At 35.4% G+C, this 22432-nt stretch overlaps 1 protein-coding gene across 4 annotated transcripts in view; it reads right to left on the bottom strand.

The window, feature by feature from the left end:
* ANKRD12 (ankyrin repeat domain 12) overlaps nucleotides 1-22432 on the bottom strand; it is a 111880-nt gene that overhangs the window by 16672 nt on the left and 72776 nt on the right. For all 4 annotated transcript variants that reach the window (XM_059895554.1, XM_059895552.1, XM_059895555.1 and 1 more), the window contains one exon: nucleotides 1054-5771. In XM_059895554.1, the coding sequence (XP_059751537.1) occupies nucleotides 1054-5771 (4718 nt within the window). The remainder of the gene's footprint in view (nucleotides 1-1053; nucleotides 5772-22432) is intronic.

Consider the following 22432-nt stretch of genomic DNA (forward strand, 5'->3'; position numbering starts at 1 on the left):
CTATATTTGAGTCTAGAGATCAACAGAGATGATATGGCGCAACAGAATTTTTTGGGACTAACTGGTGCGTGGAAGACTGCTGAAACCACAGAAAGAGACAGGACCTCACTGAATGAAAGCTGACTGAAAATTTAATTCCTGGAGAACGCTGATGTTTAAGGAGTGGGTAGAGGAGCCATAAAAAGACAGAAAAAGATTAGTGAGGCAAGAGGACCAGAAGAGTGCACCATCATGAAAGACCGGGGAGTGGGGGGAATTTTATGAACAAGATGGTCACGATATCAAATATGACAGACATCAAGTAGAAAGAAAAAGGGAGAGGCCAAACAATCAGGCAATTACAAGCTCACTGGTGAGCTTTGTCAGTGCACATAACGGTGACAGGAGGAACAAGAAGTGACAGAGAGGAGACATCAGGCACAGACCACTCTCCAAGGTGCGGCACTGAGAGAGGCTGAGCTAGACAAACTGTGACAGGCAAGGGGCAACATTTTTCTCCCTGGGATGAAGGAGACCCAAATATGTTCAGAGTGGGTGGATAAAGGCCAGTGGAGAGAGAAAATTTTAAAATATATTAGCAAGAAGTGTTTTCATAGAGGAAGGTTCCAGAGAAGACTGGAGGGAATGGGATCAAATGCACATGGAAAGGAATTACGCTTCAGAGAAATAAAAGTATAACTCCTTAGGGTTGAAAGAAAAAGCAGGTAGGGAACAAAATACCATGGACCAGTGCTGTTCAATAAGGTAGCACAGCCTACACACGGCTACTGAGCACTGACTGACACGTGGCTGGTCTGAACTGAGACATACTGCTAGCCCACCGGATTTCAAATACTCAGCACCAAAAAAAAAAAAAAAAAAAAAAAAAGATTATAGACTATCTCAATAACTTTTCTATATTGATTCTATTTTGACACCGAAATATTAAAACTAATTTTGCCCCTTTCCTTTTACTTTTTAAAATGTGGCTACTAGAAAATTTAAAACTATACATGACTTTCGTCACATTCCTAGTGAATGGGCTGCAGGTGTGTATCAAGTGAGGTTACTTACTGTGGGGATGCAGATCTTGCTTAAGGGGTTTCCATCCAGGAGATACGATCCATTAAATGTCACATATTCATCGTAATACTGAGGTGCTTGAGGGATAACACTACACAACAATTTGCGTTTTTCTTCGATTTTTTTCCTTATGTGCAAGTATTCAAAATACGGATTTGCTCTCTCTGAACTGTACGGCTGGATCTCGTCTAGTTTCAGAGAGTCCACGATGGCTGCCAGAGACTGCTGAGTTTTCTCTTTTGCTTGCAGTAAAGAGGGACTTGCTTGCACAGGCTGAGGCACACGTGACACTTTCCTTTTCCGTGGGTGGTGAATCTGAGGATCATCCTCCTCAGTTAATCTTATTCTTCCTCTAGGAGATGAAGACTCGGTATCTTTGTCTGCTAATAGTGTACAGGTGGCAAGAATCTGTTTGCTTTGATTTGCTATTGTATTTGCTTTGTTTCTAGTCATCCTTTGAGGAATTTGGTTTTCAGTTTTATCATCTTCAGCACTTTCTTCTAATTCTACTTTAACTAAGTGTCCGTATCTGTGCATTTCTGGTTGAGCTGGTTGTTGTGAATGGTTTTCCAGACTCGATAAAGTACTCTGTTGTGATTCTTCATCTTCTATGGAAAGCAAACACTTTTCACTTTCAGGACAATGTTTTGGATTATCCTGTTCATTCAGGTTTCCTTTTGGCATCCCTGCGTTCATTTCACATAAATCAGAATCACACTTATCATTCAAATGAGTCAAAACCAAACTCTCCAGTTTGTTTTCTTTTTCGTGTGAAATAACCTGAATATCAGAAGTGCTATTTTCAGCCTCATGGCCACTGGAAGACTTATACATTAGTTTGCTAAATGCATAATATGTATTTGGCTGGGAAGAGGCATCACTTCCATTAAAGTCCTTTTCTGATGGTAATACAGGCAAAGCATTAGCTTTCTCAAAATTCGGTGCTGTTTCTTGAACAGTGCTTTCAGAGTACACTGGGACAAAGGCATCTGTCTTTTGAACATCTGTTAGGATAAAAGTATTCTCCATATCTTTTGTAGATTCATTATCAGTATCTAAAACAGAATTGATAATTTGAATTGCATTTTTCTGTTGTAAAGTACCTGGCTCTTGATTGGCAACATATGACAAAGACCTATGCTTAGAAATAGATTCAGCATCTGAAAGTGATTGGCTGTGAAAAGAGCAAGGTTGCTGTGAAGGGAGAAAGGACGCTGGATCCTGAGCACAAGTGTTTCCTGGCAATTCAGTCTGGTGCAAGGATACAAAATCAATATTCTGTTCTTTCAATATTTTGTTTTCAGAATTACAAAAACCCTGAACAGAGGAATCTTGATCAGGTGTAGTAGAATTTGGGCAGACGAAGTCACTGGCGCTTAATGACTCCCGTCTATCAACAGGTATTTCCCATGATTTACTTTGGATCACACCAACCTGATTAGACGGCTCTAGATACACAGGACTGTCCATCAAAGTGCCCACTGCAGCAGTGCTCTTGATACCATTTGTATCAGCAGAAGTATATTTGCTGTTTACAGATCTAGTTGGAGAGGCTGCAAAACTGGAATGTGTGTTAGACGCACTTGAAAGTTCTCTTTCAGGCACATCCGAGGGTACCTCAGGTTTGGGAGAAGGACAAGCATCTCTTGGCACAACTAAGCCATCTTGACTGCTTTCTTCTGATATTGTTTGGAAGTGTTTTGTATGTTCGCAAATGACAGATGGCATGCTACATCTTCGAACTTCTGCAGTTGGTCTCCCCTCATTTATAACTAGTTTAGCATCTTCTACCGAAGATGACCGGAGATGGGCTGTTGGAAGTCTGTTTGTATATGACGCTTTAATCCGCTCTGGTAGTTCAGGCAGGCTATCTGACTCCCTTTCATGAAGGGCAGGAGATTTGGCAATTGACAAAAATGGTGACTGGGAAAAGGACATTTGGGAATCTGAACCTTCTAACATAAAGTCTGAGTCATACTCCACTGGAAGCCTTGGGGTTGTCACTGTAGTATGGCAAGAATCTTCTGAGCTAGCCACCGAAATCATGGATACAGACCTGGAGCTGAGACCTGGCTTTTCACTTTCTGATCTAGGAGATCTGTTTAAGCTATTATCTGAAACAAAGGATGACTTGCCTAAATTCACTGTATTTTTGGTGTCGACAGATTGTGACCTGTTACTTACAGCATCTTTGCAACGTTTCTCCTTGGTATAAGCATCAGTCAACTCTGAACTCTTCGACCTAGTAAGTTCTTTATTTTTGGACTCAGCTGGCACATGCTTTGTTTTTTCTTTATCTTTTACTTTAAGTTCTAAACAATTACGATTTCTCAACCGTTCCTTTTCTTTTTGCTTAATCTTTTCCTTGTGTTTTCTGTGCCACTGCTCTATTTCTAGGTCTTTAAGGCTTAGCATCCGTTCAAAGCTGGTCTGCATTAAGTCATCATTCACTAGCCTCTTTTCTTTGGGTCGAGTATCTTTTGATGCTGGTGATGACTTAGGTTTAGGCTTATCTGCTTCAGATTTTACTTTGAGTGAACTACTTAGTTGAACTTTATCCTTGTGTTTGTCTCGTTCTTTGTATCTGTCTATATCTTTATCTTTTTTGTCTTTTTCTTTTCCATCAGGAGTTCTCAAAGGCTCATCTTTTGTTTTTTCTTTAAGAGAGAAAGTTTTTTCATGTTGTGCTTTATTGCTATCTGCTATACTTGACCTCCTCTCTTCCTGGAACTGTTTGGAGTTAGTTATATTTACATTATCTCTAGATTTTTCCTTTTTATCTACCTCCCTATCTTTTTCTTTATTTTTGCTTTTTTCTGATTTAGTATACTCAGTATTATCTGATTGTTTGTTTTTTTTTTCCATCAAGTGCTTCTCTTTGCTCTCTGCAGGATGTCTCTCTTTTTCAAGTTTTTCTTTGTCATGTTTTCTATCTATCTTTTCTCTACTTTTCTCTCTGTCATCAGTTTTTTTAACGGTAGTCATGTTTTTTATCTTCTCACCTTCTTTATGGCATTTTTCTGTGTGATGTGAATATAGCTTGTCTTTTTCTTTTATTCTGTCAACACATTCACTAGGATCTAATCTGTCTTTCTCTGACTTATGCTCATGTTTTATCTTCTTCTCTTTTTCAGAGTTTTTTCTTTCAGCCTTCTCAACATCCTTTTCTTTACTTTGAAACCGTTTCTCAGATTTTTCCTTACTTTCTTTCATATGCTTTTCTTGTTTTTCAATTTCTATTTCCTTTTCCACTGAATGTAACCCTATAGACTCTTCACTGGCACTTATACCTAAAGAACTGAATTCTGTTTCTTTATCAGTTGGTACATTCTCTCTCTCATCTTTCAAATCTCTTATTTTTTCCTCCCTAAGAGATTTCTCACTTTCCTTTTTAATCTTTTCTCGTTCTTCTTTAAAGTTCCTCTCTTTGGAGACATGCTTTTCCTTGGTTGATTTATCATCTTTTATGTTTTTCTCCAACTTTGATTTTTTTTCTAATGTTAGGGACTCATGTTCCATACTTAAAAATAGATCTTCAGTTTCATCACTTTTAAAAAAATTCTCTTTCCAAAATTCTCTATCAAATTCCACACTTCGCTGCAGCTCTTTAGCACCATCCCTATTTTTGTATTTTTCCTTTTCACCGTCAATTTCTTTTTTATGCTTTTCTTTTTCCCTTTCTTTATGTTTTAATTTATGCTTTTTTAATGTTTTACCCTCTTTATCCATTTTTTTCAGCGTGCAATCTGAGTTTTCAAATGTTGGACTGTGATCTTCATCCTTTATTTTGGCATTTGACTTTTCACCAAATTCTAAGTGGAAATCTTTCTGATGTTTGTTTTTTTCCTTATGCTTACAAGATTTTACACTTGAACTTTCTGGCAAGAATTCAGATTCTATATTATCATACCGAACAAGATCAGGCTGTAATGACATTTCAGAACTTCCTGGTGATAAACATGTCTTAGAATGTTCTTGTTTTAGTGGTGTTGACTGCTTTTCACTGAGTCCACAAGAATGTTTGGGAGATTTACCAGTGGAAATATGAAATAAATGTAATGAAGTATCATCTTTTGGGCTAAAAGATTTCCTAAAATTCCCCTCCTCTCTGGTCTTTTCTGAACAATCTAGTGCAGTATTAACTGTCAAGTTTGTTACTCTGGTATTTTCTTTCCCCTCTTTTTCTTGCTTCAGCTCTTGGTTCTCTTTATTTTTGTTCTGGTTCTTTAATTTTCTTTTAACTTTGCCTTTCTGTTTGTGTTCATTTGAAACTCCATATTCCCTTCTGGTCTGTATATCAGAATTCGATGTTTCAGGGACAGAACATGGAGCAGAACACTTTTTGTTCTGAAGAATTTCCTCATCTGAACTTTCAGAACTTGAATACAAGACCCTAGATGGCTTTTGTTTTTTATTTTTAAATGATTTAGGATAGAAAGCTTTTTCCTGTTTTGCAAATAAGCTACTCTTTTCTACTTGAGCCTCGTTCTCTCTTCTCAGCTCTTTCCTAAGAATGCGCCTGCCATCGATCATCTTGCTTACTGCTTCCTCCTCGTCATCTTTGAACTCATACTCATCAAGGGCACATGGAAGAGCTGCTTTACTGGGAACTATTTGTTTACTTTCGCAGATGAGAGAGTCTTTCTCTGTCTCAGAGTCAATATTTTCATCAACACTGGAAGGATTTACAGACCGAGCCTCTTCAGAATCTAGAATAAGAAAGGAAAATCTGCTGTTAGTCAAGAGACAACTGTCAGAAAAGTAAGACTGAGAGAAAAATATAGCATATACATCAAATATTTCAAACAATTCAGAGAAAAAATTCATATTTGTATGTAAATAATACAACAGAAATATGTAAGAACTCTGCTACAGTTTTGTGGAAAAGCTTTATAGAGAATCTGCTTCAGGATGACACCCTGTGACACTTCTAAAAGCACACAATACACTGGATTTACAACACAGATACCAAGAAAACGTATCTAATATTAAAATGTATGTATAATATAATGAAGAGGTTCATAACTCAGGGGACTGGATTCAGGAAAACACTGGCTACTAATGTAAAAAAAAAATTTTTTTTTTTTGGCTGTGCCATGCGGCATGTGGGATCTTAGTTCCCTGACCAGGGATGGAACCCGTCCGCGTCCCCTGAAGTGGAAGCACGGAGTCTTAATCACTGGACCACCAGGGAAGTCCCCAATAAAATTTTACATATATGTACATTTTCTTTTTTCCTGGAGAGAGTATATTTAAGTAAAATTCTTTGATGTAAAAAAGATTAACAATCACTAACTTAAAGGGTTTATAATTAAGTAAACATCACAGATGGTTTTATATGCTTCAGAATTTTATTAGTAAAAGCATAAAAGAGCAAATGATTCCCATAAAGGACAGAACTTGAATAAAGGTGAATGGTTTTAACTATACAAGACACATGACTATTTGCTTTACTATCCGTTAAAGAAAAAAAAAAAAGAAGAAAATATATCCCCCAATTACACAGTCAAGATTTTAACAGATAAACTGGATACATAATTAGAAAAAAGCTATTTTATTCATTAGTTTTTTAATTTATAGTTTATTTTCTTCCTAGTTGGGCATCTTTTCTTAGCTGAAATATACATTGCATATATGGGGCCTCCAACTGGAAAGAAAACCCAGACCTCTAATTAAAAGAAAAGAAAACTGAGGCCTCTGACCAAAAGAGGAAAAAACCAAACTCATTATAAAAAGTAACTAAACACTTTTTTGGCTAAGTATTTAATAATATTAAAGTTATAAATTTATTTTAATACATCAAGCTTCCTCTGAAGTGATCTAGCTCCCAAATATTCTCTTTACATGGAAATTCAAATTCCAGAAGCATTTTAGAGTGTCTATAAGGTTTTGAGCACTGGATAGGAGCCATGGAGAGATCACAATCTTATTTTTGGAGAAGATGTGGAAATATTCTAAGACAATACTATTATTAGGTGCCAATGAGTGACACGGTTATATTGACATGTGGTATAAAAAAGAACATTTTTGGAATTACAACTGCTTGTAAGCATAACTCCATTCCCAGTTATCAATATTGCAATACAGAGTATCAAGCCATAGAACTTTATGCTGCAAAAAAGGAACGGCTGTTTTGGAAGTAGTATTTATTCTGTTCCTTGATTAAATGAATACAAGAATATGTACTGATATGACAGGTGTTATTTTGTCTTATTTGTGCCTTATTTACAATTTGTTCTTGAGGACTGTTCTCCCCTTGCTGTTAAGAACTTGATTTTTTAGGGTTTATATGTAAGTATTCTATTTATATTATTTCTCATTAGGTAAGTTTTACTGGAAATTGGGAATGGTTTTTTCCTTTGTATATCCCACAAACCTTAATTCGACACTTAGAATCAATCTTAAGTAAATATTTATTATGCTCCTCCAGGCACAGAGTGCTAGGTGCTACGAGTGACATGATGAAAAGAACACAGTCCTGTGCTGTAACATTTACACAACCTGATAATCGCTAAAATGGCAGTGGGCACTAGGTCCAAAGGGTGCACTTGGGAAAGAGTCAGTATACTGGGAGAAGTGAAGGGAAGCAGGCTTCTCAAAGCAACAGCACTGAACTGAGGCAGGAAGGATGTATAGGAAGTTCAGGTAGGATTTAACAGCATGAAAACAACTATTATGAAAATAAGGAGCTCAAACCACAGCATATCCCATTTCACATATGGCTTTTTTTCATTGAACAGTTGTAGATATTTTCTTTTGAAGTTGCATTTTCTTTATTACTGTTTTTAAGGGCTGCATATTAAATGGAGTTAATGTGTAATCATTTAAACGGATTCTCCTGAGGAGACATTCAGGTTGTCCTAATTATTTGATATTATAGATACTTAATTTAGAAAAAACTTTCGTATAGTTTGTCAGTTGAAAATAGCGGTATATAATTTTGTCTGTGTGTGTGTGTGTATGTAGGGAAAAAGAAATGAGAGAAATACATTAAAATAGTATCCATATTAAACTCTGGCCAGAGGAATTACGCCTTTTCATTTTTTTTCCAGTTTTGCTGTATTTTTCAAATTCCTAGCCTAACACATGTATTAGTTTTAACATCAGAAAAAATATTTTTAAAAACCTCACTAATAGGTACAAAGTGGTACCACTATTTGTTCGATTTTTTTATTACAGGTGTGGCTCATTTTCCCATGTGTTTGTATTTCTCCTGTGTAACATCACTTTATAATTTCTTCATCCTATTTTCTTCTGGTCTTCTTTGCCTATGCATATTAATATATTACTTAAATTATACTACACACATACTCCTGTGTATGTTTCAATCACTATATCATAGTGCTTACCATTTTGAATATACATATTAAAGGTCAAATGCAGATTCTCTGAGTTACACAGATACGTGTACCTGAGAGATGTAAGGTTGTCATCTGTGCTCCTGATTCATCAACTGAAGGTAATTAAGCAATGCTCTCCAACACAGATATGTTTTTCTCCCCATGGTTCTTTTAAAGAGACTCCTACTTTTTTAAAAGGGAAAAATATAAGTTCTAAAGTGAATAAGTTAGCCTCATGGTACATGATATGTCCGTGATGAAGAGTGTGGAATTACCCCAGGGAAGGATAGCAGCCTGGCTCTGGTCGCTGAGTTGCACCTGCCCAACAGGCTTGCTCCTCTCTGCACGCGATTCTCAAGCACCAGCAGCAACGACCCTGCATGGTTCTCATGAAGCTGGCTAGTCTGTGACCCCAGCAAAGATACTATATCTCTGTGATGCCATTTCACTGCCAGACCAGGCTGAAACCCTTTTCTTCCCTAAGCAGTCCAAACCTTTTTGTTACTTTACCCAGGACTATAGATCAAGCTGGTCTTGGAATTCTAGTGCAGTAGTAACTTAAAAAAAAACGTTTGCTCTGCCTCCCTTAGGAGATGATTGCTTAGAGTAAGAAACTCACCTAGAATCCAAATCCTCAAATCCTTGTTCTCAAAATGGCCATGGTTATCATTATACTGCATTATTTTCTAATTTGTTGCAATCTTTTTAGTCTTTAATGTCTCTTTAGTCACTAAATTTGAACTCATATTTAAAACATTTTACCAAATTATTTCTGATAAAAAGCTCCTTTAAAAAATGTTAATGTTTATCATCTCAACAATTTTATTTGGGAAACTAGGAAGAAAAGTGAGAAATAAGCAATCATTAAAACATTAAATTTTTCATTAAAACATTTTTTCTTCTCCATGAGAAAATGCTAAATAACAAAATGAAACTTAATTGATAAAAAACACAAATACATTTGAAAGTTGCTCTGTACCTCTCAAGGCACTCTAAGATATTTGCAACTAACACTAGTGACATTTAAAGAATAGCTAAATGTTACTTGAGATCACAATTATCCTTAGGCTTGACTTTTCCCCTACTGAGGCTACCATAAATTTCCACCTTATCTTGTATGGAATCCAAAAGGAACAGATGTGACCAACGCAGGGAGATGACAGTATATAAAGTAAATCCCTCCTCCTTCAAAATCTCTCCAAAATAACCAGCATGCATTTGACGAAGCAATTATATTTCACATGCCTGACTAATAAAATCAACAGATTCTGGGCTTTTAAAATAGTCTGATTATATTAATGATGACACATCTTCAGAAAACATAACTATATTCTACTAATGTCACATATACTTTGGGAGTGGGTGATGACAAAACGAAACTAAATATACCACGACCCTAAACTTAAAGAACTTATAGGCAAGTCCAAGTCTCTACTTTTCCTCTGAGATTCAACTGCCTAACCTGGAACTTCTTGGACTCCTTTCAACCACCCTAATTCAAGACTGAAAACATTCAACTCATTACTTTCTCTTCCACAACTGCTTCCTCTTGCTGCTAAAAGCCAATGTTTTCCCACCTCTGGCGTGACAACAACCCACTTATTCAAACTAAAAACCTCAGAGTCTTTTGCAACTCTCTCAATTCCTCAGCTTCCAAATTCAACCGTTCAAGTGTCACTCTCTGGACTATCTCTTACGTCCATCTTCTCTCGATCCCCATGGCCACTGTCCCAGCTCAGGTCCTCACCAGTGCTTGCCTAGATCAGTTATCACCTGAAACCACAATGTGGCCAGCATTACAGATCATATCATGTTTCTTCTCATCTGAGGGTTCCTGCCTCTAGGATAAAAAACTTCCCAAAATCTGAAGCACTATCTCTACTACTAATACCATCAACTATTAATACCATCAATTATTATCCCCATTTAAGAGACACATAAACAGAGTAAGAGCTAATAAGTAGCTTGTCCAAGGTCACCTCACCATTAGGGGATATAGCCCGGGGTGTCTTCATCCACCTTCAGAGCATGTTCTACATCATCTCCCATCTTTCATTCCTTCTTGCTATACACATTTGCCATACCAGTGTATTACTTCCTAGTCCCCAAACTTCTATGCATGTTTACGTAGATTCTCATCAGTTACTTTTTTAAAAAAACTGAAGTATAGTTGATTTACAATATTGTGTTAGTTTCAGGTAACTCAGTTTTATATATAAATGTATATATATTTTTTTTCCATTTTTTCATTATAGCTTATTATAAGATATTGAATATAGTTGTGTGTGTAAATCCTTTTTTAAAAAAAATTTTTTATTTATGTATGTATGTATGTTTGCGTTGGGTCTTCGTTTCTGTGCGAGGGCTTTCTCTAGTTGCGGCAAGTGGGGGCCACTCTTCATCGCGGTGCGCGGGCCTCTCACTGTTGCGGCCTCTCTTGTTGCGGAGCACAGGCTCCTGACGCGGAGGCTCAGCAATTGTGGCTCACGGGCCTAGTCGCTCCACGGCATGGGGGATTTTCCCAGACCAGGGCTCGAACCCGTGTCCCCTGCATTGGCAGGCAGTTTCTCAACCACTGCGCCACCAGGGAAGCCCCTTGTTGTTTATCTATTTTGAATATAGTAGTGTGTATCTGTTAATCTCAACCTCTAATCTACCCCACCCCCACTTTCCCCTTTGGTAACCATAAATTTGTGTTCTATGTCTGTGAGTCTGTTTCTGTTTTGTAAATAAGCTCATTTGTATCATTTATTTTAGATTCCAAAGATTAAATATCATATATTTGTCTTTAATCAGTTACTCTTTATTATTTTCCATCTACTTAACTAGAAGATATTTTAGATTATCGGTTAAGGAGAGGTGCAGTTCAAGAATTTATATTTTAGGAAGGGCACAGGGGTAGGAATCTGTTGCGGGGAGGAGGTTGGGTAGGGGACTTGTCTTGAGGCTATGTCTGCATTGGTATTTACTTATATGTTTATTTGGATTGATCTGGAAGGAGGTAAAGTTAACTTCTCATTTACCCCTGGGAACATCACTGGTTTGAAACCATTCCAAAAGATGTGTATATTTTATTGCTACTATCCTGATCACTGGGATTTGGGAGGTCAAAGATCATTTCCCAGGAAAGTCAAGGGGCAAAGAGAAGGCTATCTGTTCTACAATATCCCCTATGCATTCCACCTATTCTAGATGAATAAGTGCTTAAATACACGCACGCGCATGCGCACACACACACACTTCAGCTTCTTGTAAACTTATAAAAGTATACTACTTTATTAATAAGCACCTGTGTAAATTATAGCACCTGGAGAATGAAAAACTTAGGTATTATCTATTTGTGGGACGGAGGATGGTAGGGATAGTAGTGCATTTACTGAGAATAAAAACGCCTATTTATGGAATTTGGGAGTTCTTTGTGGGAAGGTAACCTCCAGTGAGTTAGCTCTACTGTTCTGTTTCTGTTTTTCACTTACCCAACAGATACTTCAAATACAAGTCTGTGACTTATACTTAGGGACTTTTGTAATACCTAGCATGTGCAGATACTTAATAAATGCAGAATGAGTCATACAACTAGGGGATTTCAGACCTGGATTAAGATGTCAAGAAATCAAGTCAGGGTGCTTATGGTGGACAGACAGGAGGACTGCAGAAAGGAACAGAAACATGTAACACAAGTAGAAACTAACACACCACTGTAAAGCAATTATGCTCCAATAAAGATGTTTAAAAAAAAAACATGTAACACAAATTTATCCACTTTACAATTTTGTTTAACGTCCAAGTGCCATTGACTACTACTACTTTCTGTCTCATTCATTGCTGACGTCTTCTTAAAGTCAGCACTTTGAAGAGGTAGCAACCACTTCACCCACACGGTATCAGTTCCCACATCACTGGTCACGTGGAGATTAGGTCTGTTACTTGAACGGCTTTCAGCCACCCTTAGATTTTGCATAGCCTGCACTTTCACACGTTATGCACTAACACTTCCAATATTCTTCCTATACTGAGCTCATGCTTTTATACATCAGCTGCTGAACCTTTTTGAGTCAGCCAGAAATTTACTTTTAAACAATGGCACCATCTTTATATAGTGTGGTGTCTGTACAATTATTTGAGTACATATGTAATTTGTATTTTATGAAAATGGAAAAATTAGCCTCCTTCAGAAGCTGAAATAAAGACTGTTCAAGTGTGAAGAAAAGGAAAATTAGAGAACCCATATAAATACTAGATATATATTAGAGTGTGTCACATTTTGAAAAGCAGTGATGAAAAATAAGGTTTTAAAATTATGGGCAGTATCAGCATGTAAAATATTTAGATAACTTATACAGAGTTTATGCCAATACTAAGTGCTAGAAATCAGTTTCAAAAGGAGCCTAATGTTCACCTCTGTCTTGACAAAAATTAAGAAAATTGATCAGAACCATTAAAATAATCTCCTGCTCAATCTGTGGCTAAATCCCTTTGTAATCACCACAAGCAACTCTTTCTTTCCAATATTAAAGTCAGTTTGCCACTAAACTCATTGCAGGTTAACAAACAAAATGTGAAATTGAGATAAGAAAAATATTTGGAAAACAGTTTTCCTTAACTAAAATCATGGAGATGCAATGAGCAAAATCCAGACTTTGGGAAAAACTGCCAGGCACATAATTTTTTCAACAACAGAAAAATACAAGAACATAAGACTGGAAGGGGATATTTACAGATTAAAAGATACTCAAACGAATCACCCAACTGCAATATATGGACTTCATTTGGATTCAGATTTTGAAAAAGTTGAAAAAAACTTATGATTTTATGAGGCAATGAGAACTTGGAACAATAACCAAATATTTACTAGTAATACAGTTTAGTTAGCTTAGGTATGATAATGATATTATGTTTTTAAAAACTGCTATCTTTTAAGAGGTACCTACTAAAATATTTTCTAATAAAATGACTTCAAAATGATGGGATAGGGAAGAATGGATAGAACAAAACAAGATTGGCCATAAGGTGGTAATGATTAAAAGTGGGTAATAAGTATACATGGGTTCATAATACTACTCCTCTTTCTGCTCTGTACTTTCACTATAGAAATTAAAAATTTCTAGATTGAAACTAAAAACATTAATTTGCATACAATTAATCTATTTAAAAATGTTTTCAACAATGAATATATATCATGCAATGTACAGAATTAACCCCCCCCACCATAACATATATACTATACTTAGGGAGTTTTAAAATAAATAATTTTCTGAGTATAAAATCAGGTAATATGTAAGCACATTTTCAGGAATACATATGAAAAGATACTCTTTCATTAAAGACAGTAAATGAGTTAACTGTAGGCTCTATGGCAAAAAACAAAAAAATCATACCAGCAAGGTGACTACAGTTAACAATACTGTACTGTATACCTGAAAGTTGCTAAGGGTAGATTTTAAACGTTCTTACAACACACACAAAATTGTAATCAGGTTAGGTGATGGATGTGTCAACTAACCTTACTGTGGTAATCACTTTCCAATATATACATATATCAAATAATTACACTTACACCTTAAACTTATACAATGTTCTATATCAATTATCTCAATAAAGCTAGAAAAAAAAATAAAGGAAAAAAGCCGTCTTGACTACTTTAAATTGACTATATAAACCAGTGAACTTGATTAGATTTTTCATCTTTATGATGGTAAATAAAAATGACATTTTAAAGATTATAAGACTGCAATATCATATAAAGGATGGTCCTGAATGTTTCATTTTAAATAACTGGACATGTCTAATATGATAACTTTATTTCAGGTTTTCACTGTTTTTAAAGGAAACATTTATCAAGTGCTTACTCTGTGCCAGTCAATAGTCTATGTGTCTTTGTATATTAACTCATTTAACCTTTATTTACCACACCACCGTTAAGTACTGTATGTACTCAGGAACTGTATGTACTGTAATTCCTATTTTACAGATGTGGAACGTAAGCACGTACAGGTTAACTAACTTACCCACAACTCGAGATCCAGGGCTGAAACCTAGATAATAGTATAGGAGCACTAAAATACGAGCTCTTATGATTAAATTAATATAGCACTCCAAACAGTGGGGAAAAAATGATGGTTTTGGCTTGATTTCCATTGCCAAAAACTCTACAATGTTGAAAGCCTTTTTTTTTTTTTTTTGGTGTAATGTACTCAATCAGAATTATGAATTCTTTTAACAACAGGAATAGTAGTTAAAAAAAAATTTGGAATTGTGTTTATATATATCATTTTTATTCAGAGATGCGCTAATGCATAAAAAAGTCCTAAGATAAACTTCTTTAGTGATCTTCATTTATTAACATTGCTTCTGTTTCATTTTCAAGTAGTATTTATTATTCTTTTATTACAAAAATAAAAAAAAGTTAATGTTAGAAAACCAGGAAAATATAGAGATGGGTAAAGAAAAGTCAACCATAATATAGCCCCATCACTCAAGCGAATCATTCTTCATAACTTAAAAGTATTACATTTGATTTTATTTGAATTTAACTAACTTAGAAATAATAAAGTGAACAGAATTTCTGAACCTCAAATCTGTCCTCTTGGCTCTTCTAAATTCCCTGACCAAGGTGGTCTACTATTGTCATTTCAGAAAGCACGCTTATACTCCATGAGCACCCCCAACTCAGACCACGTTTTAGCTTGCTTTCTGTCAATATTTAGCCTGTGACTTGTATATATAGTTTATTTTCCCTTGAGGTTTTGCATTCTGTCTTGTTCATCTTCATATTATCAATACCATGACACAGTGAATTCTCAGAATCTAATTCACACACTATGTATGTTGTAATCTACTCTTTTCTTGATAACATTCTTCACAAAGCTGACATTTTGTCCTAAAATATGCCAACTGCTCATTGCTGTCACTTGCAAATTTTTCATCAAAATCCATAGTCTTCATATTTTCCTCTTAGACTTGTATTTTGTGTCACTGAAAAGTAATATATTTGAATAATTTTTTCAGAAAGAGAATAGAAAGTATGTCTAATGATGTTTTTCTTTAGCCCTTGCACTTGAGTGACAGGTTGGGAATGGAATTCTAGGTTCAAAATAATTTTCACAGAACGTTGTGACTGTAGCTACACAGTCTTCTCACAACATCTTTAAGAACAAGAAATCGGATTCCCTCTCCTTCTTCTGTAGGTAACATGTTTACCTGAGTCTGGGCATTTATAAGATTTTAAATAATCTTTATCCTTGAAGTCATGATGTATCTAGATGTGGATACATCTAGATACATGTAAATGTATGCTTTCCTTGCTTTTTGTTTTGCTTTTGTTTTTAAGTAAAATTACCCTCTTTCTCCAGTTAAGGGACATCTTCTTCCATTAAAAAAATTACTTTCTCCCAACATTTGCTCTTTTTTGTAAAGTGAATACTGCATATCCTGGGTATGTTTTTTGTCTGTTTATTTGTACCATTTTTCTCATATTTCCAATGATTTTTTTAATGTTTTATATGTTGCCCTTCTCATAGATCTCAAATTAGATCTTCAGCAATGTCCAGTCCATTCTTTAGCCCTATATGGAACATTTACTTTCAGTAACGATAAACATTTTGAATTTCAAGGACTTCCCTTGTCGACTTTTTCAGGGTGGCCTTTTGTTATGGTTAGTGGATCGACTGCCCCCCACCCCCAGTGTCTCCACGCATACTGAGAAGAACTTACCCTTCTGCTTCCTATGTAATTTACATTCTCCAAATCAGCTGTTGTGCTTGTTCATTTTGGCCCTTCTCGTTTTCATTCAGTTGATTTTCCTCAAATCTCTGGATTTCTTTTCATACTGATAAAGGGGAAAACTTGTTTCTTCAGCAGTTTTGTGGAGGACCTCTACAGCAGGTGTTCCCCTGCACGAGTGGTCCGTGGTCCTCTCTAACTGCAGTCTTCTCTGAGTTTCAGAGTCTCCGGGGCTCCACTGACAGGGGTAGTTCACAACTGAGGCGGGCTTCTCTTATGCCTATTTGGGTTGTTCCTCTGCTTTGCAATAGTCCACTAACCACAACTAGTATATTTAAGAATTGATTATGTAACTTATTTATGTTACCTAGCTAAGGAAGTAACATTAGAAAAAAACACCTGCATTTTAGGAAACAAATCTTTACAGCTTTTATATCCCTAAATTGACTGAGAAATGCAGCTTAGAGACAGGAAAATAAAATATTGGGTAATTGTATACAGTTTCTTCTAAATCTCCATTTCTAAACCTCAATTTTCCTAAGTAAAGGTTAGATATTTTAATTCTACTATACAGGAGAAAAGTAGTCATACATTTATTTGGAAGTAAGTATGCCATATGAGAACATATTTTCACTGTATTTCTAAAGTAACAGATATAGGTAAGAGAGTTATAGCTAAGAATTTAGGGGTGAGCTGGAGAGGGAAGAGAATATAATCAATAATTGAAAATACTATGTCTAAAAGCAAAATTTACATAAAAAATAAAATCAAGTATCACACCACTCTTTACACTCCCTCTATTAGTAGTTATGCATGGCCTTTCTACCAACATGTCAGTAACACAGAAACGAATTCTATAAATAAAAATTATCAAGATTTTCCCCCTCTGAAAAATATGATTGGTATCACTACAAAAATTTTGATGTCACTACAGGAAACTGACAAAAATCACCCAGTCTCGGCTATTCCATCTATATCTATATATATATATATATAGATAGATAGATAAATAGATATTTATCTCTCTCTCTCTCTCTATATATATATATACACACACACATACATACATATATATATATTACATGGAGGTCCTTCAAACCATGACTAGATAAAACAGGATGATATAGCTAAGGCTAAACTCATTTAACTGTATGCATATATATTTTAAAGTCAAAGGTCTTTTTTTAAGGGTTCTGCCCAAATGTACCCTTCATAGAGCTTTAAGTCTTAAATATTCAGCAATATCTCAAGGTCTATAATTATGTGACAGACTCACTTTAAGTTGCTAGGCACTGGTACAAATTCAGTTTTTAAGGAAAACCATCAAGCTAAAATATTTTTAACAAAAAATCTATTAGTTTTGGTATCTGCAATAAGCAATTTTACATATTTTGGGCAAACACACTAAAAATTTCTTGACTACTATATTTACATAAAATTCAAAGAGAGATATTTAGAGGACTATTATTTTATGTAACATAAAAATTTAAAGACATTCATTTGCATCCAAAGAACATCCCAGCTGCAGTCACAATTTCCCATTTATTTTTCTGATACATGAACAAGTAAAAAATATAGAACTATGTAATTTTTATAGACACTACTAAAGAGTAAATGCTTATAGTATGGTAATTTAGGTATTTATAATTTCTTTCCCTTTTTCTCTACTTAACAAAATTTGACATATAAAATTTTCTTGAAAAAAAACCCAAAAACACTCAACTTTGAATTTAAAATTCTTAAGCTTTAGAATTAGGTTGATATAATGAATCCACATAAAACACATGATAAAATCTGTATTGATTTTAAAGTACTAAGAGAACTGTAGGGGTTTTGGTTGTTTAAGTTTCAGGCAGAAGTAGCTGGTGATATTTAGAAAAAAGTTTGAAAAAGTAAAATCAGAACTCTGTGTATAAAGTGCACCATATATGTCACAAAGCAGAGGAGAAAAAGCAGAGTATGCAAAACACAGTGATAGAATTTCTTTTTTTTCCCTTTTTTTAAACTTATTTATTTGGTTGCACTGGGTCTTAGTTGCAGCTCGCAGGCTCCTTAGTTGTGGCATGTGAACTCTTAGTTGTGGCATGTGAACTCTTAGTTGTGGCATGAATGTGGGATCTAGTTCCCTGACCAGGGATCGAACCTGGACCCCCTGCACTGGGAGTGTGGAGTCTTAACCACTGCGCCACCAGGGAAGTCCCAGAATTTCTTTTAATTGATCATTAAATTAAAGAATATCTCATTGCTTATCATGCTGTATGCTCAGCCCTCTGCACATCATGGATATTTAAGTGCCTTTTCATTTATTGTAAGCATCAATACTACAGTGACATATATGTGAAAAATAAAGGGTGCTGAACACCAAATATGGTGCTTCCGCTATGTAATTTCTACCTGCAGTGTTTATGCTTCCAAGGTTAAAAAGTTTGCTTTAAAACTTCCAAAGGTGATGCTTCTTCCTACTTAAACTGTTAACATCACATAATCCATTTAATAAAAATTTCTGGTATATTTTGACTTAAATAATTGTTTTTTGTACCTCTTGATTTATTTTAACTGTTATAATTCCATATGTGCATGTATCAACAGTCATTTTTTCATAGCTCCTGAAATATAAAACTGAGGATATAAGTTTACCAAATATGACAATATATTTAGAATAGTTACAATCTACTGTTTTAACATTCAGAAAATAAGGCTTCAAAATACTGGTCATTTTGTGTATTTTATGACACAGAAATGCACTCAGTAAACACTAGAGGGTAACAACATATCACGGTCTTTTAAAAAGTTTCCTAATCTGTCTTATGGTAGACTCTAAATGTAGCTTGTCTATTTATTATGATGGAGCATTTCCTTGCTTAAGCTGAAGCATGCAAGTGAGGAAAGTGTATAGCAGCTGCTTAATAAACATGGCCAGATTATTGGCAGTCAAAGTAAGATAAGAAAAGGATGAATAATTATTTTAACAATGCCTGGCATTTTCAACTTTGCCCACTGGGCACTGTGTTTAAGTAATAAAACCAGGGTCTGCAAACTTGCAGCAGAATCTCTACTTTGGCAATTAAGGAGTGTCAGAAAGTATCGGGAGAGGCGCCGTGTGACACCTCTGTTACCGTAATTATGGTTTATGAGCATGGTCTGGCTCTCTGAATATGACTGAGTTTTCAGCAGGGTAGCAAGAAGCAATTATTTGTAGCAAACACTATTATTAGATAGAATTCTGTCAGGAAGGTAATGTGGAATAAGACTGTGGAAAAAGGGCAGAGGTTGGGGGAAAACAACTAAAGAATTATGCAAATTTAAAAGTGCCACACATTTGTATACATATAAGCTGTAGTAACCAGGACATGTATTTCCTGCAACAATATCATAAATGTCTGATATGCACAACATAAAATGGCTACTCAGTGTGGTCCATGAACTTAAGGCCACTCTGCCAACTGTTTATTACAAATCTGTGATGAAACGATGAAATAACGGGCTTGTGCCAGAGACGGAAATCAGTTATGTCACGAGCACACTTAGTTCAGCTGACATTTTTGTCACAGCATTTTTTCCTCTGATGAAGGAAGCAGTGCACTGATGTACACTCTGGCACAAGCTCTGTATCCTGAGGCACAGTAACAGTTTGCAGAACAGCTACTCTCAGTAGCACTGTCACAAAGCACAATGACTAATGGAATAAACCGTTTTTAAAATGTTACACGTATAGTACCTTTTTATCTACTCCAAATTTATTAAGTTCTGAAATCCATAGTCAGTTATATTCTCTAACTTTGCAACACTTAAAGTGTATCTGTCACATGGATGACATAACATACAAGATGGGTAACAATGCTATCAGGCTTTATATGTACAAACGTCTATGGGCAGTAAAATGAATACTTGATTAAATATTAACACATTCTGAATTTAGATTAGATGACGTTAAGTCTAACAAGGACCTCATGTAAATTAAGCAATAAATTTGGGTATTTTTATCAGTCTTTTTCAGCAACTTCAAAATCTTTGTATGATACTTACGGATGATTTTTACTGATGATTTTTGAATCATTCCTTGAGGGATTTTGATCAAGCAATAATTCAGGCACATTCACCATGAGGAAAATAAGTATGCTGAAAAATCAATACATAGCTGATGAACACATGAACAATATCGGTGATAATCAAAAAAGATTCTAAAAGATGTGTTTCACTCTAATGAAACATGTAAGTTCAAATAAGATACCTAACTTCTTCCATGGGAAAAACTTACTGCAGCACTTCTTTCTCACAGAAAGATTTTTAACCAAAGCTGCTTTTCACAGCTACTGTTTTCTGAAGAGACCAAGATTACAGAGTTTGTAGCCATAATAAATGGGAGTATTAACATACCATATGAAATGTTCCTAGTTTTCAAATCTTATTTTCTTACTTTCTTGCGGAAGCCTATGGAATTCAGCTATTATAATCCTGATTTCACATAGCACAAAGATGTTCAAATGACTTTCAGCTTGCAACTGGTAGATGGATTTACAAATATTTTGAAAATAAGAAGTGACAAGGGTTAGGGGATGATTATGTTAGTATCTCCACTTTCTTAATCAGCTAGATCTCCAGTGCTTAAACAATGCCTCACACATCATGGGTGCACAAACACAGCTGTAGACTAATTGACCTGAAGAAAAAGGAGGAAGACGAATTTAGGATGACTATCAAGTTTAGGACATACATATAGCTCAATGATGAGACAGGAAAAACAAGAAGAGGAGTGTAAATGTGAAAAAAGAAGTTCATTTCAGGTACACTGATTTCTGTGGTAATTCTAAGTGGTAACATCCGGAGAGCAGTTAAATATATATGCATGAAGCGTAAGCGAAAGGTATGGAATAAAGAGATATTTAAAAGGCTTCACAACATAGATGGTAGTTAAAGCTGTAAGTGTGGGTGAACTTTATTTGGGAGATTATCTGGTATGAGAAGAGGGTTCCAGAAAGTAAATCTTTGGAAAAATGAACACAGGGGTGTACGGGAAGAGAATGAGGAAGAAACGAAGAGATGAGATCTGGAAGGAACCTGAGAAGGAACAGTCTGAGAAGCTGGAAGAGAATTATCTTCCAGGAGAAAAAGCCAGAAGAGAACTGCCTCTCTGAAACCAGGACCAGAGAATTTTAGGAAGAACACAGTTCAACACTGTCAAATCCCACAGAGAGACTAAAAACACAGCTAAGGGGTTTGTTGTTGGAAGATCATGTGCGATGTTAGTAAACACAGATTGGATGGAAGGTACTTTAAGTGCACCACAATGCACTTTAAGAAACTTAGTTGTGAAGGGAAGGGAATGGGGATTAAATAAACAGTGGTGCTGGGCAAGAGATTTTGTAGAGTCCTGTATATTTATGTGTACAAAAATATTATCACACAACTGTGTCCAGCTCTACCTCCTTTCCCTCCACCCAAGTCATCCCTTCCTCTGCCACTTGACCCCCAACACATGCCTCATTAGCAGCCTGAGATACATCCTTCCAGATTTTACTCCATGTTTATAAAATTTTACACAAATATATGTGCATATACAAACATATAGATTTTTAAAACACTGTTCATTTTACAAAAATGAGATATTATGATCCTTCGTCTTGACTGTTCTGACTCAATAATATCTTATGAAAATCTCTCCAAGTAACTGGTACAGTGTTAAGATATACCTTTTCATGGCTGTACAATAGTCTGTGGTGTGGCTATATACCTTGATTTATGCAACTGATCCCCTGTATGACTATACATTTTTTCTTTTGCCACTGAAAGCACTGCTGTAATAAACATGGCATATTCCCAGAAGTATGACTACTATATTAAGGAGCATAAGTATTTTTAAAACTGTATTTACAATGGTAAATTTTGACTTTACACAAAAGTAGACAGAATGTTATACTGATCCCCCATGTATTCATCACTAAGCTCCAATAGTCATCAATCTCTGGCCAACCCATACCTCTATTCATCCTACTCCTGTATCATTTTGAAGCACATTCCACTCATGGTATCATTTCATCCAGAAATATTTCAGTATATTTCTCTAAAAGGTAAGAGCCCCTTGTATTTTGTTAGCTGTTGCCAGACTGTTTTTCAAAAAGACTAACAATTCACATACCTTTTTTTTTAACCCCTTCTCCTATTAGGTAACCACTTTTATAAGATGTTGGTTTATTCCTCCATAACTTCTTTTTTAAAAAAGTAAGAAAATACATTGATATAGCTTTTAAACCCCTAAATTATCTTTCCTTTACCCTAACAAGTGAACAATACCTTGGCCAGGTACATAA

The sequence above is a fragment of the Balaenoptera ricei genome, chromosome 14 (assembly GCF_028023285.1).
Source record: "Balaenoptera ricei isolate mBalRic1 chromosome 14, mBalRic1.hap2, whole genome shotgun sequence".
Classification (NCBI taxonomy): domain Eukaryota; kingdom Metazoa; phylum Chordata; class Mammalia; order Artiodactyla; family Balaenopteridae; genus Balaenoptera; species Balaenoptera ricei.